The sequence below is a fragment of the Hetaerina americana genome, unplaced genomic scaffold (genome assembly GCF_022747635.1).
Source record: "Hetaerina americana unplaced genomic scaffold, ioHetAmer1.1.p SCAF_14, whole genome shotgun sequence".
Lineage (NCBI taxonomy): Eukaryota > Metazoa > Arthropoda > Insecta > Odonata > Calopterygidae > Hetaerina > Hetaerina americana.
In genome coordinates this window covers 13,756,336-13,772,901 of record NW_027286514.1, presented here as the reverse complement: position 1 = coordinate 13,772,901, position 16,566 = coordinate 13,756,336, and the positions used below count along the sequence as shown (strand labels likewise).

Here is a 16,566-nt window from a genome sequence, read left to right as displayed (position 1 = left end):
AAACATATATGTTTAGAAGTAATGTCTTTGGTTCAACAATTTATAGGTATTTAGTAAATAACAATTTTGGTAGAAATTAAACAAAGGTGCTTTTAAGTATTTTAACTATTACTAACATTAGGAACTAGTTTATCCAAGGTGCCTTAAATTATTAAAAATAAGAATTCCATCTCTTTTGCTCAGTACCTTTTAGGCGAAAATATTTCAATATATACTTGAGGGAAATGTAGCTGTTTACTACACATGAGCCTGGCACATTTCAGATACATACTGATGAATACTTTCATAGAGTAGAAAGCAGTAGGATAAAATCAAAAATAATTTTTAAACAATCAAATTTATAATGAAAAAATAGGTCATGTGCATTTTTTAGGAAACTAGGAAACTAAGAACTTAGATAAAAATCACTACAACTCAAAACAATAATTTTACCTAATTTTATCTCTTTATAAGTTTGAAGTTTACTGTGTAGCTCTGTTGGTTGGCGTTTATCTCGATTCAGTTTTCAGATAAAATGTCTAATCCTCTGACATATGTTGATGAATTTTTCAAGGTTATGTAATAGTGGCTTCAGTGAAGCTATACATTATTTGGATCAGATATTCATTTTTCATCATAATGAATTAAATAGTAATTACTGTTCAATTATTTATTTATTATTTTTACTTGACCCTTTCACAGCAGCCATTTAACTACCTAAACCTTACCTTACCATCTTGTAGTGGAAAAGTGAAGGACATCAATCATAAAATGAGAGATAGTCATTAATATAAAAATGCAAATCATTGTCAAATAACATACCTAGCCACTATGCCTAGATCAGGGTATTAATTTTAGATTATAAGATCTCAGAAATTGAACACCTACCAATTTAAAAAAGTTTGTGGTCACGGTTGGTTGGGTTAATGCATATTGGATGCAGTGTTAAAAAATATATTAAATAGAAGTATATTAACTCTTGGTTTAAAAAATACTTTGTGAAATATTTACTCAGCAGCCATTCTTACTAGTGATATGAATGTTCATTTGGTACTAGAGACCATAGGGAAGCTAAGAGAAACTAAACCTCATTGAGCATTTCCAAGTAAAATTAAAAGGTGCATCCTAGGCTTGTCCCTTTATCTATGTCGTGTCTCACTTCCAAGTATTGGATGTTGTTGCATGACTGGTTGATGTCTAGTGGCTGCCTTATTGCCACCAATGTGATCCTCCTGATATTTCTTGAGTACTTTTTCCCCTCCGCATGCAATGCGGTCCGGGGATACGCAGACCACCACTCTGATTGGGCTGCTCAAAGCAGCAAGGTTGCTGAGGCTGGTAAGAGTTGCTAGGAAGATCGACAGATATTCGGAATATGGTGCTGCTGTACTTCTTCTCCTCATGGCTACCTTTGCTCTCATAGCACACTGGCTTGCCTGCATATGGTTAGTAACATTAATTCTGTAACAATCTGTGATCAGTGGTGTTTTCATGCTATTGTTTATCAATTTTTATGTTGTCAATTAGTTTAAGCTTAAATGATACTTAAAATGTCAAACATTTCGCAAATATTCACATGGTCCCTGGTTAAGTTCCGGCCTTTAATTTTGAACAAGTATGAGTAAGTTCTAGTTGTCTAATTTAGTCTGTGCCATCCTAAACTTTAGTGCTATTTTTTCTCAGACCACTGTTAACTCAAATAATGATGAATTAAATAAAGCAAAATTTCATAATTTATTATAATGTAAATTAAGTACGAGTGTTATTACGTGAATTTATTTTAATTTAATGAACAATGAAATATCTCTCTTGTTTCGTATTTGCATTTATTGTTATTATATCATCATTCGCCTGGATTATTTTTGTTAGTGGAGATTCATAGCTTTCCTATTGAGAGTGCTGTAATCTAAATTCAGTTTTGATGTATCTAAATAATTACAGTTACAAAAAAAATCTTGCAAAGAGTAATAATAATATTTATCCAAGGCATAAAAGTTTATAATGAGGAACAGGGAAATCTCTTATCACAGCCACTTTTATTAAGGGACCACCCCTCTAAACATCAAGTCATTTATAGTAGCTTTCATATGTTCAGTACATAAAATACCCCTATTTAGGAACCAAACTTAATATAACATGAGTTCTTCCTAACTTCTGGGAATCAGTCCTTCATTCAAGAGAAAAATCCTTGGCAAATATTATAGATTTTTGAGAGTAGTTTTATTTTTTCTTTCTTTCTTTTATTGAGATCAATAATTGAATTCCTTTCTTTTACTGCTTCTTCAAATTCTTTCTTTAAGAAGAGAAACCAAAAGATGAGAATTTTTGACAAAATATTCTGGATGCATATATTTGGCAAATAATCCTTTATTGGATACAAATAAACCAAATATTACAACAAAATATAAATTGTGAACACATTTTTCTGTTGACAGCAATCCACAAATTCTCTTCTATCAGGATAATCCTGGAAATGGGTCTTGAAACACAAAGTGGGTTTGTAGGGGTAATTAGGGTTTGAAAAGGTCATATTTTCTTTTATTTCCAATGGGCCACATTCAAAACCATTATCAATGTTCCCCTGTTTTTTCATATCTCCACAATGCTGCCTGTAATATCGATTTTGCATGGTATGGATGGGAAACCATTACTCTTGTGCAGTGAAGAGTCAGTTATTTTATTCCAGCATGTAACAAGAGACCTTATTATTCCATTTTGGAAGTCATGATACATATATATTTTGTATCTACTGAATTTGTTGAAAATAATTTGGCTGTTCACCATTTGAAATTAAAAAAAGGAAAACATAAATGTAATTACCAGTTAAAACAATTCCTTGCATAATCATAGTAATGAATAAGGTACTGTTAATCACCCTATGATTTACATGTAGAGTAAATCAGTAGTAGTAAAGCCTAAATAAATATTCCAACCACATGATGTCACAGGCGATTCAGTGAACTGACATAAGTAGTAATTATCAACAGCTGTTAACATGGTTGTAATTAAATTGTAAACACAACAGCTGTGTGTTTGCAATGAAATAATTTCAAATTGCTTTTATATTAGTAGTATGTGTGTGTGTGTGTGCATTCTATTGTTTTAACTAGAATTTCTCTCTAACAGTGAAATGAGAGTCAACATTGAAAAAAATCAATTGCCTAAAACTTGTGCACTTAAACACTTGGGGGATGCTTATGACTCCAATATCTCTCATGAGTGGTAGTATCAAAAGCATATATATGTCCATGATAGTTAAACCTGATTTAATTAAGTATGTGGTACGTCAATGTATTGTAATGTAAATGAGAGACTTCATATGTCACATCTAGGCTTTGGAGAAAGTCTATGACACCATTAGGAGAAAGTATTGATTGGGGAATTTCGTGTTTCACTGAATTTTTCAAAATTTGTGGCAATAAGAATGTGAGTACTGAAAGTTTATTTATAATGAATACTAGGCTTGGTATCCATAAAATCATTAAGATAATAAGAGAGACAGTTATAATCATAATAAAACTTTTCACATAGATCAAGACACTAAAATTTATTGATAATAATAGTAAAAATAATGTTATATGTCCAAGGATTGGTGTGTAACAGCATTATTGGAAACTTCATAAAGGAAATAGGAATTTAGCTGGAATCCAGCAAAGTATATGCACTCACAGATGAAAAATATATATTTCGATGATATTTGCATACCTATAGGTTTATGATATGCAGGCATAACTGGGTCCTGGTATGGTGACTGTGGTATTGAGAATTTTTTGTGGTAGTCTGGCAAGTGTTGTTTTATATAAGCTACCTGGAAAAGAATGTACATGAATGGTAGGAACCCATGATCCTGAAATATTGGATGGGCAGAAGGAATTGGAGGCTTAGATGCAATTATGCAAATACCTTTCTTTTGCAGTTTAAATATGACTTGGGAGAAAGGAGATGAGCCCCAAATAATGATACCATATATAACATGGGATTAGATAAGGCCATAGTAAAGCATCTTGGCTCACTCTTTTCTTCAAAGTTATTGGGGAAGCATGACGAACTTAATTTTCATGAAGGAGGTGTTTGGAGAGGAATTCATTAATTAATATAGCAATACTTTGATGAAAGGAATGCAGAATTTAATCACATGACTTGGGACTCTATCCTATCCAGGACTGCTGTTTGTACACAGTTTATTTACTGTAGTATCTAATTCTTTTTCTGTATATGGACATAAGAAGATTGACTTACTGTTGCTTGGGATGTGGAAAGTTTTATTATTTTTGGCATTATAGCTGCTTTGATTAGTGTTGTAATTGTTGAAAATAGTGATGATATATGAGCGGGAGAAATGAGTACAGTTCCGTGAGGATTATTTAATTTAGGGGGGCTGGTGAGGGTGTGAAGGTCATTTTCAACTCTTTGTTGTGAGGGTCATTTGCAGTGATGAGTGGGAGAAAATGTTATAGAGGCTTCACCATATTAAAGGAGTAGAGCACCCTGTCAAAGTAAAATGTTTGGACTGATTGACTAAAAAAACTTGCTTCTCTTTTTCAAAATTCTAGATCCTTACAACACCAGGATGGTCATACCCAAGCTTTGCGGCCAAATGATTTTTTATTCTATGAACATTTCATAGCACAAAATTATAATTCTATACCCTCAGTAACAACCTACTCAAAAGTTGGTTTTCATTGGTGGGAGTAGAGTTCAAATTATACTAAACCTTATGGTAGTTGAAATTCTAACATCATGGGTGTGGAGGCCGTTTCTTTTCCCTCTGCCATCAAAAGCTACCCATAAAGTTCTGGTTCCCATAAAATTATACTGATCAACAGTAAACCTATGGAGTAATGATAAACCAATAAATTAAAATAGCTACTACAACATGGAACCCAATGAAGAGAAGAAATTTCTGAAGAGAAAAAACTGAAATTTTGAAATTCATTCATGCATAATATTAGCCAATATGAAATTATATTTCCTATGCTTTATGTTTCAAGCACAGCCATAGGTAGGTTAATCCCAAGGATTTTCAATCCTCAAACTTCACTAAGACATGGTTGGTATAGCAATTTAGTCGGTTCAGCATTTCAAAGTTTGTGATTATTCAGTTCAGTCAGAGAAATAAAGGTTGACGTGTCCTTGTCTGGGAATGCTTTTTGATGTTATATTATGTATTGATAAGATGTAGGTTTAATACTCTCATTAAACATTTCAAATACCAGTTAGCTTTAGACACCAATAGGTATCTAGATAGCATTTTCTAATTTTAATATTGTTTTTTTTTTCTTAACTCTTTTTACATCAGCCAGTCTAGACGTGCAAAAAATGAAATAGCCAAAAAAAGTTGGACTTTGTTTACATTAATAGATTCATGTTTGAAACCATATTTTAATCAAATATTTTTTTCATTTTCTCCTCCATGCATAGTAAAAGTGGGTGAAAAAATTTTATTAAAAAAGTTATTGTGCTAACATGATTATCTGCATCTTTTTTCTAATGGCTTAGCATTCTTTGTGCCTACCACTTGAATTGGACTGGAACTAAAAGAGTGAAGAGCAGCACCCTTAATGACTACTATTATTAAATTAAATTATTTTCACCATTACAGGTATGCGATAGGCAATGCGGAGCGGCCCCACTTGAAGAGTAAAGTTGGTTGGTTAGACTTATTAGCTAATGACACTCATCAATTTTACTACCCAAATAACACCGGAGGACCCTCCATAAGGGTTAGTATTTTTATTTATATTTAGCTCATCAATCCATGGTTTTTCAATATTTCCTAAGACAAGCATTTGAATCATAGGAAAATGGAACTGTATTTAGCAGTGTTATCTTAATTGGTGTAAAACATCATAATATAACATTTTTTAATATAAATGTTTGTTTTATTGATTGGATATAAAACAGGCAATAAAGTGTTCCCCTGCTCTAAGTAACAGAAGAAGCACTGGAAAAAGAGTCTATGTGCTATAAGTAAAAAACTAAAATCTTGGTTTTGCAAGATTAATTCTCTAAATTAATTCTCACTAAATTAGTATATGGTCTGTGCATATTGATATTATCATTAATTTTTTTCAAACTTTGGTACATTTAAACTTATCATCAAATTAATTCAGGCTGAATCTAGAGAATAACCAATATGCTAATTATTATCATGCATAAATTTTCTGAATGTTTGAAATAACACAGAGCAATTAAAAGCATTTTTATGGGCTTCCCAATGAGATTTCTGCACACCTGATATCTTTCAAATGGCTTGCAGGTTTTTCTACATATAATTGTATTATTCCATAACATTCTGTGAACCAAAGAAAATCTTGATAAATATTTTCACAGCAATAAAAGTTATAATTCCATTCCACAGCCTTTTTTTACATATGAGGTATACCATGCAACATGGGTGAACCCCTCCATTTCCTACCTTAAAGTATTCAATTTAGAAGGGTGACAAGGGCAAGTCCACCATTGAACAGCATAATTAATTCTAATAATATATTATATTAAGATGGAGGGATATAATTTTCAGAAGATTGCTGGACATATTGGAAACAACCAGACAAAATGTGAATACACCTTTAGGGTCCCTGGGTTTGATGCTAAAAATTTTTCAACTTCCTATTCTATGCTGTAAAGTTACATCTGCAACATTTTTTTAAAAAAACTTGCATGTATATTTACTTTCCATAATTTTGAATATGTATTGATTTTGAAAAATATTTCTTTCAGTCAAGATATATCACTGCCCTCTACTTCACCTTCAGCAGCTTAACCTCTGTAGGATTTGGTAATGTGGCTCCTAATACGGATGCTGAAAAAATTTTTACAATATGTGTGATGTTGGTTGGATGTAAGTAGAACTAATCCATGTAATTTTTAATGCTTTATATTTTTGAGTAGTAAATATTTGATTTTTGAACTATGCTATTTATGTGCATACACGGGGGAAGGGGTAAAGTGAGCATACCCTTTCTTGTGTATGGATGATCAACATATTCTCTAAGCGGCAAATCTGAAAAATTTTTTAAAAACCTGATACCTTCTTTGAAACATGAGTCTGATGTTTGTAGAAGGAAAATGGCACTATAAAATATTTACAAAATTTGTTGGCACTTTTGCCCCTTGGGGGTATGCAATAAGTTCCTCCCTCTGTGGTCCCTGGCTATGCATGCTCCAATGAAATATTATATGTTACCCTAAGCATATTGATTCAAATTTAAGGTTCATAAAATGTATATTTTATTGAGGGATGTGATATTCAAGTCGGTAGACCACTGGGCCACTGACCTGTGGGCCTGAGCTCGATCCCAGATGATATTTCTGAGTACCCTCAGCTCCACTGAAGCTGTGTGATCTTTTGAGTCCCAGGCCTTTCTTGGAAACCATAGTTGGCACAGGGAAAGGAACTGCCGCCCTACCCTGATGCGTGAATTTCAGAATTAGGTTTAGTACTAGGTGACGCTCTGCTTTCACCTATCAAACCAACCATTGATTGGGTTGATAACTTTAGTTTTTTTATATTCTGTGAAATATTGAATTAATATGCTTATGAAAATGTATGAATATCTTATCATTAACACAATTCATAGTATGAGGGTATGTATATATATTTTTTAAATAGGGTAGTTTTGTAATTTTGACATTGATATTTTATTTACTCATTCATTATAATTTTTTTCAGCCCTCATGTATGCTAGTATATTTGGAAATGTATCGGCCATCATTCAAAGATTATACTCAGGAACAGCAAGGTATCACACACAAATGCTGAGAGTGAGAGAATTTATTCGGTTCCATCAAATTCCAAATCCATTGAGACAACGACTAGAGGAGTATTTCCAGGTACTTCAATTGTTTGTGTAATTTAAATGTGGCATAACTGATTCCTCGGGGATTTAGTTTATCATAAATTTGAGTCAAAATTGGGTGTATATTACATGAATTTTTTGAAGTGTCTAGGTTTTTCAGCATGAAAGCACTGAAATAGACTGTTTGAATTCCAATGGTTTAATTTTGATTCTATATTGAGTTATGGATAGTTCTATATATTCTAAATGAAGTTACTTTTGTAATTTGGTTAATTATGAATTGTTATTGCAAAATAATGATATAAACATAGATATGCAGTCTGATTAACAATGTTCACTTGTAAAATGGTCACTCTGTGATTGACTGGAAATTAATGTAGCTAAAATCAAATAATTTTATGTATTGTATGCTTTAAATACATAAATATATTAATTAAGAACATTTATGTACACATTGTATAGTCCATACCTACAGTCAATTGGATTATTTTAAAAATCTGTTCAATATATTTTAAATTCCAAGGAAAAATGCCAGACCAAAAATTTCAATGAAATTTCCACATTTTTATTTAAATACTCATTAAAATACAAATAAACTTTGATTAAAATACTCATTTTATTTCAAGGTAATTTTATTTGAGAGAAGTGTCCATTTCTTCCTTTCAAGACAATGTGGGACACTATTTAACTCACATTTGAACTGAGGCATATTTTTTAATCAACCTTGAAAAAATACTTGAAATCTGTCCTGCAGGAAACAATTATTAAAGTTATCTCATACAAAATTAAAACTTCTTTCTACAACTTCTTTCTTCTTCTACAAGAAGTACATAATAATTATAGCTCATCAATAAAAAAGTTGCCTTATATATTAAAAGCATGGTTCATAGTGAAACCCTAATCTGACATAGTTCAATAGGTGAAGTTTTAATTTTCAAACCTGGTTTAACTTTGTTGCTCACTAGTATAAATATGAAAGATTTTTTCATTTAAATAATTTGAAATTATCTCCTTTTATACTACTCTAGTGGATACATTATTAAAGTCGATTATCTTAATTCATTCTTAATAAGTGTATTCTATTGAGTCAATTACACAAATGGTGAATGCAAAACAGGCTCTCATTGGAGTTACCACATGCTCTGTTTCTGTAGTTTGTGCATAATAATTATGCTATTTATTTGATTCAAATAAATTCTATGCAATGTTTTAACCTTCTTGGAGCAGATATTGATATGATGAAATTAATCCTATTTTTCCCCTTCCAGCATGCTTGGACTTACACAAATGGTATCGACATGAATAGTGTGCTGAAAGGCTTCCCTGAGTGCCTTCAGGCAGACATATGTCTCCACCTCAACCGTAACCTACTTACAAATTGCTCAGCCTTTGACGGGGCCTCACCTGGGTGCCTAAGGTACATTCTGCTTGAAAGTGCAAATGGTAGGAAAGGAAATGCCAATATGTTGTGTGTTTATATAAGATACTAAGATTAGATACAATATTAAGATGGCTTCAATCCTGAATTAAAGGGCCATTAAAAGATAGAACTATGGTACAGCATTGAATAACAGCCCCTCTTATTTCTGACAATATCAGTAGGACGAGTGTATGCTGTCCTAATAAATTTTTGTGCTAAAAGTCTTTAATCAATGATCCATTTATTCCCAATCTATTCATTTATAAATTCTCTTCCCTGGGTGTAATATTTCACAGTCATTAATTTAAGATATTCACTGACAGATACATGTAAGGTGGGGATATAGAATTGGGATGAATCATGCAATTGAGTACTTTTGAGTACAATTGTGCAATGATGTATAAAAAATACACATGGCTGGCTGGTAGAAATTCAATTTTGTTAAAATTTTCAGAAGAATAAATGGAATACACATTTGGATCCACAAAATTATAATGGCATGATTCATTTAAAGATTCATAGGAGACTTCTAAATAATGTTCTACTCTAAATTATCTTGGATTTTGATATTTTTTTGACTTTGATATCTTGGATATTGATACTATAATAATTTGAGTCCTGGCAAAAGGTGCTACAAATGAGAGCTCTAATACCCATATGTTATGAAATTCAAATGTGCACCTGTGTTGTGAATATATTATTTATACATCATTGCATTAAAAAACAGCACATTCTATGAACCTTTCAAGTCCTTGTCATGGCTAATTATAAAAATTACTTTTATTAATGAATCTGAATAAGCAATGTTTTTTTGAATTTCCTGTTAAATTGTACTGTGATCTCATATTTTGACTCTTGCATAAAATTGGATATTTTTCCATTAAATGATGATATCCATGACTTATTTCTGAAAACTCAGCTGACTGAAAGTTTCGTTGCCCCTTTATTCCTCTTTTTGTGACTCTTAAACTTTAGTCTCTTTTTGTGTATTCATAGCTAAACTCAGCTAGAAATTATCAGCGGGGTGCATCAATTTTGTTGACCATTTTCTCTGATTTCTTGCAGGGCACTTTCAATGAAGTTCAAGACAACACATGCTCCTCCAGGTGACACGCTGGTGCACAGAGGGGATGTCCTCACATCCTTATATTTCATCTCCAGAGGATCAATAGAAATTTTAAAAGATGATATAGTTATGGCAATACTTAGTAAGTTGGTAAAAAGTGGTGTGTGCATAATGGCATACACTGAAAATGTATTTGAAGTACATATTTCAGCTAATTTTTTTTCTAAGTGGAATAAAACTTCTTTTTAATTTTCAAATGGCTTCCTTCAAACGCTATCGTAGATGTTTGATGCTCACCACTCCAGTTCTGCCTCCCTTGATAATGTATTGAAAGACAAGAGTGTTTGAAAACCATTAAAATTCAGTGGCACTGGCATTCCAGGTGACCAACACAAAAATGTTCACTGGTATTTATATTCAAATGGTGCAAAAGTGTTTCACTGTTGTGTTTGCACCAGTTAATGGAGAACAGCACTCATGATGTTGATGGCATCATTTCCATGACAGCCTTTGTGTTGGTCAAGCACTATTACTCCCTCTAGAATACATGTCATGCCGCTGAAAAAATATTCAAAACAAAAATATTAACTGAGATAACCATTAAGTCTTGCATGTGAGGGGACTATTGCTCATAATTTTATCTTCAAATCCAACAATAATTGATTGCATCACTTCATTTTTCTATATCCATTGGTGATTCGCCTGTGTGCCTTCATAGCTCTTCTTTTTTATAACCCACTGTAATTATATGAAACACCTCTGGTGCGCAATTTTTCTATTACCAGCATGTGGAAGGTTCTCAGGGAAATGTTCCATACTTCTGATCATACTTATAGTGTTATTTGAGTGTCTTTTCTCACAATCCCAGTTGTAGTGCTGATGTTTACTTCCAGAAGAGCAGTGATTGGGTCTCTCCAGGTCGACCTTCTTTCAAAAAGTTTCTCCCCTCATCAAACATTTTAAATCATCTACCAGCTCTACTACATAGATGAACAGACTCTCCATAGGCCTTATGTAATATTACATAGGCCTTTGATGATAGTTTTTGGGCAAAAGAAAAATTTCGATGTAGCATTGTGTGTCAACTCTATTGTTGCCATAGGCAAACTGAACACAAATCAACTTGCAATGGATGCTGCTGATGGAATGATGGTGTCATATCAATACAACTTGAGTCAAATTTACATTCAGATAAAGCTAACAATATGACATAATATTTAGTTTTTATACAAAAATATGAGAAATTTTTTTTCTTATCACTCTCTATTAAATAGAGGGGCATGGCAGTCCATTGGTAGGAGAGCTGGGCTACTGACCAGAGAACCTGGGTTTGACTCTTGAGCATGCCTCTGGGACTTCACCCAAACTATGTGATTTTTTGGATACTTTATGTGAAACCAAAGGTTGGACTGGTAAAGAAATGGCCCTTTTACGTTGTTGATCTGTCAATTTCACATGCCATTGGGTTTAGTACTAGGTGAGATATGTTCTCACCTATCAAACCAACCTTTGGGTAGATAACTGTAATTATCTATCATTATAGCAATGGTCTCACATTTAAAACACTATTGAGGAAGGCAACAAAAAATCATATCAATTATTTATCTCATGGCTTTATGATGGACTCAAACAAGATTCCTGACTATGGAACCAAGCCTGTTGAATGGTCTGTCATGACCAGCAGCAGAAGAAGCAAGACTTCCACGGCCATCATCACTTGAAATCCTTGCAGAGCAGAACTGGCAGTAGCAGCAGAGAATATGACATGGAAGACATGTACAAGGCAACAAGTAACCATTAAAAGGAAGAAATAGACAGGGTATATGATCAATTATAGAAAATAGTTGCTGGTGTCCTGGAAGGAAACAATAGGTAGTGGTGGGGGATTGGAACTTGGTAGTAGGCAGAAGGGAGAGATGGGATAGAGGTAGTGAATAAAGTTTAGGAACAAGGAATGACCAAGATGAGAAAGCAATAGAGTTTTGTGGGAGACAGGATTTAATCATGACAGACATTTGGTTTCAACACCATAGATATAAATGGAAATTATCCAGAGATTCAGAGTGATATCAGTTAGACCATATAATGGTTGGACAGATTTAGAAACAGTATAATCAATTTCTAATCAATAAAACTTTTCCCTGGAGTGGATGCAGATTCAGATTATAATTTAGCACTAATGAATGGTAATGCTAGATTCAAGAGGATAAAACAGAGAGGATGGGTAAGGAGTTGGATATAGGAGCATTAAATTGGATGAAAAGAAATGATTAACAGGATGCAGGAGAAAAATAATGAGTGAGGACATGGAGTCGGGTATAGTAGAAGAAAGATAGGAACATATCAAGAAAGGAATATCAAAAATCCCTCATCCAAATCTATTTCTAAACCTAGAAATAAAAAGAGAAGCACTTTTCCTCTTTCCTAACTGAACCGCTCTTTCAAGGAATAATATCTCAAGAGTTGAGGGGAAAATATTGAACAAAATTTCAGCCTCTTGCTTCTTCTATAATATTTTAAATGCCACTGTACAAATCTGTAGAGCATTTGAGAAAACAATTTTTCATTCCTTGCATATTTTCTCTTCATTAATATCAGTTGAATTTGAAGGTTTTGTATTCAAGTGCCATTTTTTATTAAAATTATGATTCATAAAATAAATAGTAATGCATCTGAAATCCTTTTTGTTAAACAGGGCATTCATTTCATTGGTCAATTTCATATCCTGTGCTATTATTGGACAAATTAAAAAATATGTCAATGAAATAAAGCATACTTAATGTCTACAATTTGGCATATGTGTTGTCAGAAAATTGTTTAACACATGAAAGGAAAGTCAAACTAAATTTAAAATTATGAATGCATTATTCACCTCACTCTCTAGTATTTTCATGTTACCTTGTAATTTCATTTCAGCCAGCATATTTTAGTTTTTTCCAGCATAGATTCTTTTTTTGCAAGTGCATTATTTCCCACTTAATTGCATAAATTTATCTCAGGTTAGAATTATGTTTTACTAATTTTTTTCAAATTTTAATTCCAGGTAAGGATGATATTTTTGGAGAGAATCCATGTCTTCATCCAACGCTTGGGAAATCATCATGTAATGTTCGTGCCCTCACCTACTGTGACCTGCACAAGATACATCGAGATGACCTTCTTGATGTATTGGATCTGTACCCTGAGTTTTTTGAGTCCTTTACTCATAACCTGGAGATAACATTTAATATGCGGGATGTAAGTTTCATGCATTTTTATTAAAATTTCCTCTTAACTAATAACCAAAAAAAGTCTGTATGAATAGTGACTGTTGCTATTAATTTATATTTCTCTCCACATTCTTCATGGTTAAATGGGTAATATTTCTTTGCATAGTATCATGAGAGTATTCGCTGATGAATGATTATTCACTTCCTCCCAAAAATTCTTCTTAATGGAAGTATCCATTGCTTTTTGACCCAAATGGACTCATTAGAACCTCTAGTTTGCATGCATATAACAATGTTTCTTTTGGTCATTATCATGAATGACCTATAAAATTAATCTCTAGCACCTACACATTGCAGTGTAGTTTAGAAAAGTTTTACCTCTAATTACTTTTTAAACGTTACAGTGGGTAAAATTTCTGCAAAATGTCTATTGGTAAATCCATGATTCCACTTGAGAACCACTGTTTCCCATTTCCAGATGTATGTTATCTCAAGTACACAAATGTCATGCAAAGTGTGAATTTGATCAGCATTATGGGAGAATGTACTGTGGCATTGTTTTAGCAACACCCATCAACGTGCTCAGTCAGCCTTCCCAGGACTGTAATGTCAGCTGTCAACTATTCAATAATTTTATTTCTGTTGAGAAAATATCTAGTTAGGCTTTAATCTTATAAACACAGAATAAATTCTAGGTAACATGATAAAACATAAATGAGTCACGTCTCTCTTATTAAACTTGATTTACCTTGAATACCAGGCTCAAACTTCTTACCATGGCAGCCAACACTGCATGAACTCATGGATCAATATCTTAGACTATTCTTAGAAAATTATAAAGTAGATACTCTCCTTAGTTGTCTGGTGACATCTTCAATTCAATTTCTGAACAATTTCACACTGAGCCCATGGCAGTAATTTCCATTGGAGATTCAATAATCCCCTCAGTGACACCTCATATACATGTTGTCACTAATCTATCGGCTATCCAATTGAAATTGCGGGGTTGACACCCAAGCAACAGCACCTGCACTCTGTTTTTACCCGTTCACACTTTCTGCTCATACGGAACACTTCATGCCACATTGACAAAAGATAAGAACAATCAGGAAAGACCCTCTAATTATTCATGATAGCCAAAACTAATTTACTTTTAATGGAGCATTATATTTTCTCCAGCCAACAAGCATCATAAAGCATTTTCAAATGTAAAATAATGTTCGAGCATCAAAATTCTTCCTTGAAAGTAAAAAGTTTAGGAAAATACCCTTCCAATCAGTTGATGAGTCATGCTACTAATGATGAAAATATCATATCATGAACACATATAAGTGGATGTAAAACTACAACTTAGCATTGTGAAAACAATAGAATAAAATATTAAAAGATAACTTCAGACCACTAGATTAATTGGACTGTAGTTACAGACATCTGAAAATCAAAACTCAGTAATTAACTGTGCCTAGTACTCCTGGTATTAAACTGATTAACTATGTCAATTGATTACTCAGTTTGATGTCCATTTCAATGATACCTAATAACTTAATAACTCAGCCTGCCAAATATTCTCCATTTTTGTAGCGACAAATGCTCATAAAATTTCTTCAAAAAATTTTATCAACAGTTAAGGTAAATAAACAACAATTAATCTTTGAAAAAGCTGAAGTTATAACTGAATTTCAGCTGGATATTACAAGTTCCAAATTTTCACTCAAATGAAATATTATGAAGACTGCATGGGGAAATGAATGTAATTAGTTTGAAATGAGACAAATATGTATGCTGCTCTCAGTAAATTACTGCAAAAAGTGATCAGTAGCCTAACTTTTGCTTAAGTTTCCATTAATTTTCCCTTATTAGATTAGATTTGCTGGACTTACTCCGTATATTTCTGAAAATTAATCATTCTAAGAAATTTCATTTCATCATTTTAAATAACTCTAAAGAAAAATACCCTTTCTTAGAAACTTATGTAAACTACATTTCCTGCACTATGTACATAATTTATTACTTTCTAATAATTAACTTTCAAATATTCCATGCCTAATTGTTACATTGGACTCAGATGTGCATTTCTCCTCCTTATTCCCCTCACAAACAGATTTGAGATCTTACTATAGATGATTATTTTGGTTTCACTTCATGAGTGCCGCATTATCCAATGTTTTCTTCATCCATGCAGGAAGATCTGGCTGGAGTTGATCCACGCAACACACGGCACAAGGCTTTCATTTCGGCAGCTGCACGGCGAAGATCGAGCTCTCAAGAACAGGATTCTGATGTCCGACGGCAGGCATACAAACCCCCCAGAAGACGTCACAGGCCTGCTCAACAGAAAACATCTGCAGGTGCCAATGGAACAACGACAGGTGGTGAGACTGATGGTCCTGCCGGAATAGGTGAATACTTTTTCAACAACAGCAGTAATGAATACGATGGTGAAGGTGGGAGTGGGAGGCCGGGAGTCCAGCCAACTGCAGCAGACACACACTTACAGACGCTTAGGCAGCAGCATGTTTTCTTGGCCTCTCTGGACCGGAGACGTCATGAGTCAAGTGAAGATGGATCAGACTTGTGAGTGTAGTCATTTTTAACCCCTCACACTGATTCAATGTCTTGATAAGGGTCCAGTATGTGCATTTAGTGTAGTATTGGATGAATATGAATGTGTCCAGCATTAAATGCCAAAGAATTAAGTATCAAAAGTCCTCTGTTGAGGGATAATGTAACTATTGCCACTCTGTATTGTGCCCAATACCATAAACTCTATGAACATTGCTGTCAAATACTGAATTTTTCCTTCTATCCAGATTGCATGATATATTCCAGTTGTTTTATGCTATACTTAAGCTACACATTTACATTAAATTGGTACAGTCTGGCCCTAATAGCATGGGAGAAGGAAAAATAAGAGCCAGGAGATTACAAGTTTGAGGGTATGTATTAGGTAGACACAATGTACAGAGAGTGATTTTGGCCTAAACAAGTCTCTTGGAGACTGCTCATGAGGCTGCTCTTGGAGAGAAGTGCATATTGTAGGCCCTTTAGCAGATGTGAAAAAGCTTGCCCACCAGGGTGGAGGAGAAGAAA

At 33.4% G+C, this 16,566-nt stretch overlaps 1 protein-coding gene across 1 annotated transcript in view; it reads left to right on the top strand.

Moving 5' to 3' along the window:
* sei (potassium voltage-gated channel seizure) overlaps positions 1–16,566 on the top strand; it is an 858,190-nt gene that overhangs the window by 784,723 nt on the left and 56,901 nt on the right. The window contains exons 11-18 of the mRNA XM_071583602.1: positions 1,255–1,424; positions 5,582–5,702; positions 6,703–6,823; positions 7,655–7,815; positions 9,050–9,198; positions 10,267–10,409; positions 13,311–13,504; positions 15,659–16,050. Coding sequence (XP_071439703.1) covers positions 1,255–1,424; positions 5,582–5,702; positions 6,703–6,823; positions 7,655–7,815; positions 9,050–9,198; positions 10,267–10,409; positions 13,311–13,504; positions 15,659–16,050 — 1,451 coding nt within the window. The remainder of the gene's footprint in view (positions 1–1,254; positions 1,425–5,581; positions 5,703–6,702; positions 6,824–7,654; positions 7,816–9,049; positions 9,199–10,266; positions 10,410–13,310; positions 13,505–15,658; positions 16,051–16,566) is intronic.